Source organism: Gigantopelta aegis, chromosome 2, assembly GCF_016097555.1.
Source record: "Gigantopelta aegis isolate Gae_Host chromosome 2, Gae_host_genome, whole genome shotgun sequence".
In the NCBI taxonomy this organism is placed as follows: domain Eukaryota; kingdom Metazoa; phylum Mollusca; class Gastropoda; order Neomphalida; family Peltospiridae; genus Gigantopelta; species Gigantopelta aegis.
In genome coordinates this window covers 45,776,916-45,788,945 of record NC_054700.1, presented here as the reverse complement: position 1 = coordinate 45,788,945, position 12,030 = coordinate 45,776,916, and the positions used below count along the sequence as shown (strand labels likewise).

At 41.7% G+C, this 12,030-nt stretch overlaps 1 protein-coding gene across 1 annotated transcript in view; it reads left to right on the top strand.

The window, feature by feature from the left end:
• Window positions 1-3,864, top strand: part of LOC121386285 (tubulin alpha-1 chain-like) — a 4,004-nt gene extending 140 nt beyond the window's left edge. The window contains exons 1-3 of the mRNA XM_041517141.1: window positions 1-18; window positions 2,041-2,263; window positions 2,614-3,864. The exon at window positions 1-18 is cut by the window's left edge and continues 140 nt beyond it. Coding sequence (XP_041373075.1) covers window positions 16-18; window positions 2,041-2,263; window positions 2,614-3,740 — 1,353 coding nt within the window. The 5' untranslated portion in view covers window positions 1-15 and the 3' untranslated portion in view covers window positions 3,741-3,864. The remainder of the gene's footprint in view (window positions 19-2,040; window positions 2,264-2,613) is intronic.
• Window positions 3,865-12,030: the final 8,166 nt, after the last annotated feature.

Below are 12,030 nucleotides of genomic sequence, written 5' to 3'. Positions count from 1 at the left end.
ATACGCAAAAAGAAAATGGTGAGTAGTTTTGATTAATTTCATTCGATAGTTTAACATATGGTTATAAATAAACATCACGTAAATATTTTTTTATATTGTGTCTGCCATTATCATAACGTGTAATAAATCAAGGAAGTTGGAACAGAATTTTTTTTTTCTCACCAGTCTGTACGAATAATCACGCCCCCATATCAATTGCCAGGTTCCCTCAGTATCATGAGAAGGTGGTATTTAATTTGTATCTAATCATGTTTTCCCCATTAACTTTGCATGAAGGTCAGCATGTCATTGTTAAAAATCCCCGCACAACGCCCCGGTCGATGAAATCAATTGTACGAGAAATGTAAAATGGCAGACGTGTATAGGAATTGTAGCGGGATATGGACTGTAGCGATCGACGTTTAGGGGTTGGGTGAGTGTGGGTGGTCATGTTCCCCTCAAAAAACATATTGAGAAAAAATAAAATTTGATCCAGCAGGTGGGGGTTTCGACCCCCAAAACCCTCTCTCAAAACTCGGGTGTAGTTGGTGAAAAAGTTAAACATGACCTATATTTTTGTATCATTGTTATTTTTAAAAAGTAACATACAAAAGCCTTATTGGTCCTTTTTTCAAATTGAAAATGTAAGAAAACAAATGGCTATCTATTTTAATGACGCAGTATATGTATAAAATATGTTGTTATCCAACCGGACTTAAAACCACCTGTTGATAAATTATGTACAAGTTCAACCAGTAACTTACCTTTTAACTGCCTTTGTCTGTGGTGAATAGTCGCGCTTTTTTTTCCTAGGCCATTTACCAGGACGGTAACGGTGGGGGTGTCAACTGGCAAACAAATACCCTAGGACATTGGCGTGGCCATACTTTTATATTTGGGGGCCACCCACATTGAGGGACCGGGTATCACGCTGTCTATTCGTCTTAAATAAGTGTGGAGTTTACACGTGTTGAGCAAACATAAAAGGTGGTCGGAAAAAAGAAGTGTAACTGGGATGATGTACACCACGCCATCACCCGGCTACGTTAGTGAGTTAAGAACGGCCATTTTGTTTTTAATACACCGACGTCTGTGTGTCGTTGGCGGCGTAATTTTTGAATTCAAGTCCCGACATGAATGAAGCCGTGACCTCTGGTTGACCAAGGTGCGCATGCGCAGCGAAGACATTCCAGCACCTGTGGCTTGAAATACTAGCCGTTGTAAAAAAAATAGGTCGAGCTGAGAATTTATAACGATCAACACAGGTAGTTGAATGAAAGGTGCTACCAGAGTAGCATTTAGGGGGAAGGATGGCCGTAGGAACGGACGTAGGTGGGGGGGGGGGGGGGGGGGGGGGGGGGAGGGGGGGGGGGGATAAGATACATTTACCTTTTTGTGTTATACTAGATTATTTAAAAAATGTTTGTGCCCACAATCGACCATCACAACAACGTGTCCCGACTTCACTTATCGCTGTGAACCCCGTGACACCGACTGGGAGTTTGACATCCAATAGCCGATGATTAATTAATGATGTGTTCCATTGGTGTCGTTAAACAAAACAAACTTTAACTGACTGGGTGAGTTATAAACTGTCAGATCAGGATAATGTTGAACGGAGCCATAATAAAATAAATATCAATAATAATTTTAATTGTTAAAATATTTAATTTATTTAATTTATTGTTGTGTACTTTTTTTTAAAGTTTAAATTATTAAGTCCGAGATGAGGACTGGATTGGGCCCATACTTCTCCGTCCGACACACCCATATAAAATTAACATAACTATTAAAACAAGCAAAAACGGTAGCTCAACCCCCATAAAAGTAACATTAAGACGACCAGAAATACATACTGATATTCAAAACAAGAAATTTGACTATATTCAGTATGTTACTGTAGTCATTAAAATATTAGCAGCAATTTCGGGGTAGTCTCTTTAAATTAGAACAAGGAACATATTTTATTTTAATCATATTTTTTCATTATGTTATATGATAATGGATTCTGTCTTTTTATTATCCAAATCGTAATGGGGTTTTTTCTCTTCGTTTCTTCAGAGGGAATGCCTCAGTATCCACGTTGGCCAGGCCGGAGTCCAGATCGGCAATGCATGCTGGGAGTTGTACTGTCTGGAGCACGGAATCCAGCCTGATGGACAGATGCCGTCTGACAAGACGATTGGGGGAGGGGACGACTCCTTCAACACCTTCTTCAGCGAGACAGGAGCGGGCAAGCATGTCCCCCGGGCTGTCTTCGTCGATCTCGAGCCAACTGTTGTTGGTAAGTATATATGAATATTAGAGGGGGGGGGGGGGGGGGGGAGAGGGAGGGATGAGACAAAAGAGCAAAATATGAGATTGAAGAATACAGAAATATAAACAATATGCAAACAAATGTTTAAAATAAATCAAAACTTCAAAAGAAAACATTATTATTTAAACTTTTTTTTTTATCTTAACAACTTCTCTTTTCTTGAGGCACACAAACCAAAGATTAAACCATAAGCCGAAATTATTCTTCATGTTATAATTGCTTAATTAAAATCAAAATTACATGTCTCCTTGCTAGATAAAAATTGACTGAGAAACGAGAGCAAATATTAAAACTGCAATAAATTTGTGTTTCTCCAGATGAGGTTCGAACCGGCACCTACCGCCAGTTGTTCCACCCTGAGCAGCTGATCACCGGCAAGGAGGACGCCGCCAACAACTACGCCCGCGGCCACTACACCGTGGGCAAGGAGATCGTCGACCTCGTCCTCGACAGAATCCGTAAGATGGCCGATCAGTGCACCGGTCTCCAGGGGTTCCTCATCTTCCACAGTTTCGGTGGTGGAACGGGCTCCGGTTTCACCTCTCTGTTGATGGAACGTCTCTCTGTCGACTATGGCAAGAAATCCAAACTCGAGTTCGCCGTCTACCCAGCCCCTCAAATCTCCACAGCCGTTGTCGAACCCTACAACTCCATCCTGACCACCCACACCACCCTGGAACATTCCGACTGCGCCTTCATGGTTGACAACGAGGCCATCTACGACATCTGCCGTCGTAACCTTGACATTGAGCGACCGACCTACACCAACTTGAACCGACTCATTGGTCAGATTGTAAGCTCAATCACTGCATCCCTCCGATTCGACGGCGCCCTTAACGTCGACTTGACCGAGTTCCAGACCAACTTGGTGCCCTACCCACGTATCCACTTCCCCCTGGTCACCTACGCCCCGGTCATCTCCGCCGAGAAGGCCTACCACGAACAGCTGTCTGTTGCCGAGATCACGAACGCAACCTTCGAGCCTGCCAACCAGATGGTCAAGTGCGATCCTCGTCACGGAAAGTACATGGCCTGCTGCATGCTGTACCGTGGTGACGTCGTGCCCAAGGACGTCAACGCCGCCATTGCCACCATCAAGACCAAGAGGACCATCCAGTTCGTCGACTGGTGTCCCACCGGGTTCAAGGTCGGCATCAACTACCAGCCGCCCACCGTCGTCCCGGGAGGTGATTTGGCCAAGGTTCAGCGTGCCGTCTGCATGTTGAGCAACACGACCGCCATCGCCGAGGCGTGGGCGCGTCTCGACCACAAGTTCGATCTGATGTACGCCAAGCGCGCCTTCGTCCACTGGTACGTCGGTGAGGGTATGGAGGAGGGAGAGTTCTCGGAGGCTCGCGAGGATCTGGCTGCCCTGGAGAAGGATTACGAAGAGGTTGGCGTCGACTCGGTTGAGGAGGAGGGAGAGGGTGAAGACGAGTATTAATTCCAACCCAGCTAACTGTGATATGTAAATGAGACGTTTATAATTTGTTTTAATACAAGTACATATTTCACACGCAACTGATTTGATGCATCAACGCAAATAAAACGAACATAAAATTTGAAAAGGTCGTTTTGTTTTATTCTAAAGTGTACTGATGTAATACCGCCAAAAGTGTAATAAAATTACTCACAGATTATTAGAATGAATATATTTTAAGTAGGACAAAGTAAATTTCTATCGTGTTTGTTCCAGAATTCATAACATGTTTGGGTGGGAGGCAGAAAAACCTGTTTTATTCCTGGCTGGTCTATCGCGTACTAGGCGTAAATAAAATTTGATTTTGCAATTGTTGAGTTTAACCTCTCTACACTCGATGTAACCAATTCTGGTACACGCCTTTCTTCGAGCAAATAAAAACCTGCACAGTAGGTCGTGCTTAACGGCCAAAAACAACAGTAAAAAGAAGAATTTCTGTTGCACCACAATCAAGGAGAGGGACGTAGCCCAGTGGTAAAGCGCTCGCTTGATGCGCGATCGGTTTCGGATCGACCCCCGTCGTTGGGGCCCATTTGGGCCATTTTTCGTTCCAGCCAGTGTACAAAGACTGGCATATCCAAGACGGTGGTACGTGCTATCCTGTGTGGGATATTGCATATAAAAGATCCCTTGCTACTAATGGAAAAATGCGGGTTTCGTCTCTTTAGGCCGGGGAAGAACGTAGCCCAGTGGTAAAGCGCTCGCCTGATGCGTGGTCGGTCTAGAATCGATCCCCGTCGGTGGACCATTGGACTTTTTCTCTTTCCAGCCAGTGCACCACGACTGCCGTGGTATGTGCTGTCCTGTCTGGAAAAGTGCATATAAAAGATCCCTTGCTGCATTATGAAAAATATAGAGGGTTTTCTGATCACTACGTGTTAGAATTATCAAATGTTTGACATTCAGTAGCCGATGATTAATTAATCAATGTGCTCCTGTGGTGTCGTTAAACAAAACAAACTTCTCTTAAGGCCATATGTCAAAATTACCACGTCTGACATCCAATAGCCAATGATAAATAAATCCATGCGCTCTAGTGGTGTCGTTAAACAAAAGAAACAACTATCCAAAGGACTGGTATATCAAAGGCCGTGGTATGTGCTATCCTGTCTGTGGAAAAGTGCATATAAAAGATCCCCTCCTGCATTAGGAAAGATATAGTGGGTTTCATCTAATGACTACAATTCAGAAAAACCACATGTTTGACATCCAATACGCTGATTGATTAATCAATGTGCTCTAGTGGTGTCGTTAAACAAAACAAACTTGTTCTCACAGTAAGACTGGTCGGGGAAGGACAAGGGGGTCATAGTTTCACGCTGTATAATCAAGAATAATGGTAACAAGTTTTGAATAATTTAGGGTCTGATCCAGGAATTAAAAGTTAAAGTTTGTGTTGTTTGACGACACCACCAGAGCACATTGATTAATTAATTATCGGCTTTTGGATGTTAAACATTTGAGGTTCAGGAATTATAATTATTATGTTTGTTTGTTTTTGTTTTTGTTTGTTGGTTATTTTTTGGGGGGTACGGGGAAAAACTCAAAAATAGGGCAACCCAATAGAAAAAAACAACAAACAAACACACCCCCCTCCCACCCACCACCCAAACACCCCCCCCCCCCCAACAAAACAAAACAAAAACAGCAACAACAAAAAACCACCGAAAAAAAAAGAAAAGAAAAAGAGGTGCATGTTCTTGAATATATTTAGGGTGCATGGGGTCTCCCCCCCCACCCCCCCCCCCCCCCCCCCCCCCCCACCCCCCCCCCCCCCCCCCCCCCCCCCCCCCCCCCCCCCCACACACACACACTTTGATCAACTTCTTTTAGTTGGAAAGTGAAGCAATGATGCGTATAACCTTCAGTGGAACACACGTACACAGAACAATGCTCTATGTATACATGTAAAAATCTCTCCCGAAGTTTCCGACGCCTGACAATGACTAATACTGGTGTCTATACAGTTACAAAGCAATTATGAGGGCTGAAAAGGCCAGACTTGCTTAATTAGCCGGTCATGCGTTTCACATTAACGGTTTCAGTGCGTGCCGACAATACTTTATCGTGGTAATAAGTATACACACGAGTTGAGGATCGTATCTAGCAAGCAGAAGGGGTGGGGGTGGGTAATATAACCCCGAAAATACCCTGTATTATTGTGCCCCGTTTTCACTAGCCTCCCCCTCCCCCAGGTAGGTCTTGTCCTGGATCTGATGAACAATTTAAATATCCAAGTGTGGACGCTGAAAGTAACAAAATTAACTTATTTAAAATAGGTTTCAAATAAAAATGTGTTTACGCGTCATCACCACCACAATCTCTCTCTCTCTCTCTCTCTCTCTCTCTCTCTCTCTCTCTCTCTCTCTCTCTCTCTCTCTCTCTCTCTCTCTCTCTCTCTCTCTCTCTCTCTCTCTCTCTCTCTCTCTCTCTCTCTCTCTCTCTCTCTCTCTCACTCTCTCTCTCTCTCTCAGTATGTGTTTGTGTTTTGTATTTCTTTTTATCCTTTTAATATTATAGATTGGCAGTAAAGCGCTTCTACAACTCACAAGAACACTCCGATGTAATGACATGTCTTGTATTAGTAATTACTGCTTCATTATTGATTACCCAGGAATCAGCCACCTGTACTGTAAATTCTCTTAATAGTCCTTTGATTATCCTCCTGAGAATATCAATAAAATGCCAGAGGCGAATGTATGAAGTAGAGGGCATACATTTTCAGTTGTGAGATTGCTATAAAACGGACAATAACCCGAACCCTTGTATACGATTTTGGGGTCATTTATGACCTCCCAGAATAAATCCAATTATACAAAATCAGATACATGTATTATACTTCCTTGCCTTGTTCTTTTTATAACTACAGATCTGACTTGTGCGTGTTCAGTGGAGGTCAGTATATCCTTAAACTTATTTATGGCTTTTTCCAGGAGTGGATTCAGGCGGGGGCCCAAGGGGCTCGGGCGCTCCCCTCACCCTATTTTTGGTCAAACAATATGTATTACAGAATACAAGAAAAATGCAAACTTCTGTCATGGATAGAACTCTCTGGCGAAGTCAGAGGTTGTGCCCACGACAGGCGTGCTTGAACAGTTCTTTAATGGAAGCATACCAAAAATTACCCACACCCACACACAAAATGCAAACTTGCCCCGTCCACCTGTCAAGGACGATTAAATTCTATATTCCAAAACAACGACGGGTTTTGGGCCTCCTCTATTAAAAAATCATGGATCCGCGCCTGTTTTCCATCAATACTCACTCGCTACGGTTGGGGTGGAGAAGTGGATTCATTCATTCATTCATTCATTCATTCATTCATTCATTCATTCATTCATTCATCCATTCATTTTGTTTTTGCGAATTGGTCTATAACCACAAGGGACTATAGAAGTGCATTTTTTAAAACATTATTTATTTATGTATTTAAAAAAATAATCCTGTTGTACTAAAACTCAATATTACATAGCTCTACTCACCCACACCCTCCAAAACAAACCACTCATCCCTAGACCACCAAATCTGTCACCTAAAAACCCCAACAAAAAAAACCCAACCCCCAACCCCTCCGAAAAAAAAACAACGAAAAAAAAAAAAAAAAAACGACACAACTCAACACAAACCACATCACATTAAATTTCTTCTTGCTCGGTAGGTTTGATTATCTATTCTGTAAACTAATTTTAGCAACACTACAATGCACCCTCTTTTCCAGTGTGGATCTTCCCTTGATTTTTACTTGAACACAAACAGTCGACCGGATCCATTTGATACATAACAATGGCAATTAATTGCACCACACCGCATTTAAATATCCATGTTTTATTCACGTCTAAAGCCGTCTTATGTAACGTAAATTAGGTGCAAGTCATAATATTACGCATACAATAGGACTATGTAGCTGTTTGATAAATATCCCCCTTTTAGCACAGCGTAGTAAGATAAGAAATAGAGAGTGGGAGGCTGGGAGTGGTTTTGAAGTTATAGAAACCCAACAACAATCCCAAAACAATCACTCCCTCCACCTCCACCCCCACCCCCAACCAAACCAGGCACAGCGAAAGCAATAGAAGGGCGAAGTACATTTTAAAAACAAATTCAAAATATATTAGCTGGTCAGGTCAGGCCAGGTCAGAGTGTTTAACGTGCACAATCAGAGCAAGCTGTTGTAGCGCACGCCTGTCCTGGGCACAGGTGCCGGCCTCAGCCGGCTCCTCCGTGCAGGACAGGAAAGGGTTTGGATGGGTTGGAGGGAGGACCGCCTGCACTGACAGGTGCAAGGGAGCACCAGCAGTCCGACCGGGGCTGGCAACAGGCGGTGGGTGGTATGGTGCTATGGAATTTGGAATGTCCCGTAGGATTAAGCCAAAGAGAAATTGTGCGCATTTTTGTGAAGGAAGTGAGGCGCAATTTTGAATGGTCCGTCAAAAAGTAAAAAGGGAGCTACGTATAGTTTTGGAAGATTAGTGCGCCGAGAGTAGCTCGTTAACGAGACCTAGTAGGTGTTGAAATGTCTTCCTAGGTTGCCCATAGGGGCCCTTAAAAAGGGCCTGATCTGCTCAGATTGTGGCATGACAACCCAGGAGAGACTCGAAGCTACAGGAATTTTTTTTTTATACACGCCAACAAGGGGCGGAACATAGTCCAGTGGTAAAGCGCTCGCTTGATGTGCGGTCGGTCTGGGATCGATCCCCGTCGGTGGCTCTTTCGGGCTATTTCTCATTCCAGCCAGTGCACCACAACAGGTATATGAAAGGCCGTGGTATGTGCTATCCTGTATGTGGGATGGTGTATATAAAACAACCCTTATTACTAATGGGAAAACAAATGTAGTGTGTTTCCTGTAATACTGTATGTCGAAATTACCAAATGTTTGACTTCCAATAGCCGATGATTAATAAATCAATGTGCTCTAGTGCCGTCGTTAAACAAAACAAACAAACTCATACACGCCAAAAGCCACCCGGAAAAGCTCACGGCCTTCCGTTAAATAAATATAACCCAACCAAATCCAAGTTCTCCCTTCAGTTATATAATAATGGTGTATTATACTGTGTTACGACAGTATGTGAATAATTATTTTTAAAAAGCTCCAGTTAACGTGAATAATGGGAGAAGTCCTTTGTTGGCACATTACATAGGTGGATCCATGATTACCCGTCCCCACTAAAAATATTCAAGTGTTACCTTTTAAATTCTATAAAATGAGCCGCCATTATATTACAATTTGTTTCATTGAATAAAAGTTTTATTGACATTGTAAACATACATTATTATATTATTTCAACCAAGTATAAAACAATATAATGTTATTTCCAGTTGTCATATTTTGATATATGACAATTATCTGAATTCGTATACATAATATAATACAAAACAATAATTGGATGTAATACAAAACTAAAATAACCTAACGTTAGTGAATAATACAATCTAATTAATATTAGCTCCACTATTACATGTGGATCTAACAGCAGCCCGTTGGAGCTCATGTCCAGTTGACCTTTCATTCGACCAATCAAAACCTTACTTGCAAAATCATACCAGTGATTTGAAAAGAATTTGAAAACATTCGGAATTATGCCGAGGGTATACGAAATGATTCGGGTGAATTACGAAGTATGCCGGAAACTAATTTCAATATAAAATTTTATATAAAATTCGTTTCAAGACGAAACAAGTGATGGTATAGCCTTAAAATCTGTTTATACTAGTATACAATCCAGAGTTTATTACTGCACTCCCCCACCCCCCGACTGGTTTTTTAATATTGAAATAGACCAACAAGTTCGCCTATTGCATAAATAGTCTCGCGCGATATTTTTAGAATTTGTATGCTCCCGAATAACGCTATAAAAGGCGAAGTGTAATTGGTCGATATTTAAATTGTTATTTATAGATGAAATGTCACCTGGACATGGGAGTCCACGCAATGGTAGACCAGTAGAGCTAATTGTAGTCAGATTGTGAATAATATACAAATACCGATGTTGGTAAGTGACTACTCAAGCCGTATTGACTTTTTCTACCTAGTTTTTAGTGTAACTGGTTTTCATCCCATGTGACAGTGGATAAGGGGTGGGTGGGTGGTGGTGGTGGTGGTGGTGGTTAAGCCATTTAAACATTACTTCCACCTTGCAATTCATTTATTAATGTAATTTTCCTTTACAGACTCAGGCGCGTATCCAGGGGGAGGCACCGAGAAGCAAAAAACGCCTAATTTGTTTTTTGCCGACGTAAACAACCAAACCTTGTTCAAATACTTCTATGTCTGTCCTCCCCCCTTTCACAAATCCGTGGAACCGCACCTGCGACTCCATCTAAGAATATATACACAATGTGTTCAATAATTAATATGTCGTCTACTAGTGAATCCAGATCTAACTATTATCATAAGCGTACGAGGGGGGAAGGGGACGGGTTGTTGGCAACTGCTGGACCGAAACCTCAATCTCGGGCAAAAATTATAGAGATATTCGGGTAAAATGTGCTAACCCGAGATCTTTTTACCATGTTTTTTCATCATTCTATCCTTAAAATTAGTTGTAATCCATGTACAGATGCGTAGTGAGTTGTTTGTAACTCTACATAGCTGTTTGGTAGTAATGCTAATATGAATAAATGTTATCCAGATTCTGGCTTTTTTGTTGTTGTATAATTCAGGCAAAAGCCAGCTCCCCCCCCCCCCCCCACACACCCCCATCACAAATGGGAGCCCGTACGTTTATAGCTATTATATTTGTTCTGCAGGATACTCTAGTCATATTTTGGAATGTATTTTATGAGCATTTTTGCTTCATATTTTCTTGCATGTAATATTTGACTTGTACGATGAATTGTCAAGTGATACATTAGTGAGGTTGCGAGTTACAGCTTGCACATGCTTACAGACAACTTATAAATTACATTTTACACGTATCTGGTGTGGAGCGACTTTTAAAGGCACCACACCACCGTTTGTCGTGTCGTTACGTGTTATTGCAGCTTAATATAGTCCGGTTTAGGAAATAGTTCCTCATTAATATATAATTATAAAATACTGATATGCCTTTTTGTTTGATGATTACAAATAGGTTGACCCTAGTAGTATTTAAATAACCCATTGGTTTGAAGTTACTTGTAATACTTAGTACAAACTGGTAACAACTATGCAAGTGGTATACCGCCACAGTGCATGCATAATAGCAACACGAGACGATGTTCTCGCATGAGGGTAGCTAACTGAAAATATTCGTGGTTATTCATTCATTCATTTCAACGTATTTTCGTGCTTATATACAATTACGGTTCAAGCACGCTGTCCTGGGCACACACCTCAGCTATCTGGGCTGTCTGTCCAGGGCAGTGGGTTAGTTGTTAGTTGGTTAGTAGTTAGTGAGAAAGAAGAGGGTGTAGTGGCCTTACACTTACCCATTGAGCCCTTAAGAACTCGCTCTGGGTTGGAGTCGGTACCGGGCTGCGAACTCTGTACCTACCAGCCTGTAGTTCGATGGCGTAACCACTGCGCCACCGAAGCCGGTTATTCGTGGTTAACCTGTTGATTTTTTTTTGCACTCCCTATAATTAGTATTCACATGACCCTCTCGATAGTGTTGTATTTTTTTTATGGAATATATTCTGAAATTGTATTGAACTGCATAGAGAAATTAATGGTAGTGTGTAACCTTAAGAGTACACAGAATGTATGACGTAAAACGCATTTGTAGATTCTACACAGACAGTAATGTGTTTAGGAGGCCGAACGTTCGCCAACTTTTTGACTGGTACCGTCGTCTTCTATCATATCACTTCCATCTAACGTTAGGTGACACCCCCACCCCCCCCCCCCAAAAAAAAAATAAAACACACCAAAAAAAACCCCAGTCTAGCGAGAGACCGCCCTCCAGTAAATACCCTAGGTTCCCGTGGATGTAGGAAAAAATGTCAACGATTTAAATGTCAGCGGTCAAAATGTCAGTGGAACAAAATATCAACGTCAAAATGTCAACTATTAAAGTGGTACCCAGGTAAACATGTCAACATTCAGATTATATATTTGTGAAAAAAGATAAAACTTTCTCTTCTATAATCGATCATTTGACCAATCAAAACACCGCTTGCATACAGTTGACTGCACTAAACGTGCATATGATTATCTCAATGAAGGGAACAACATGGGTGATGGAATTAAAAAAAGATGTCAGTAACTCTTTATTTTAGTTTTTATCAAAGACATGCAAAGGCTATTGAGGCATACAATAATAATGGAGAA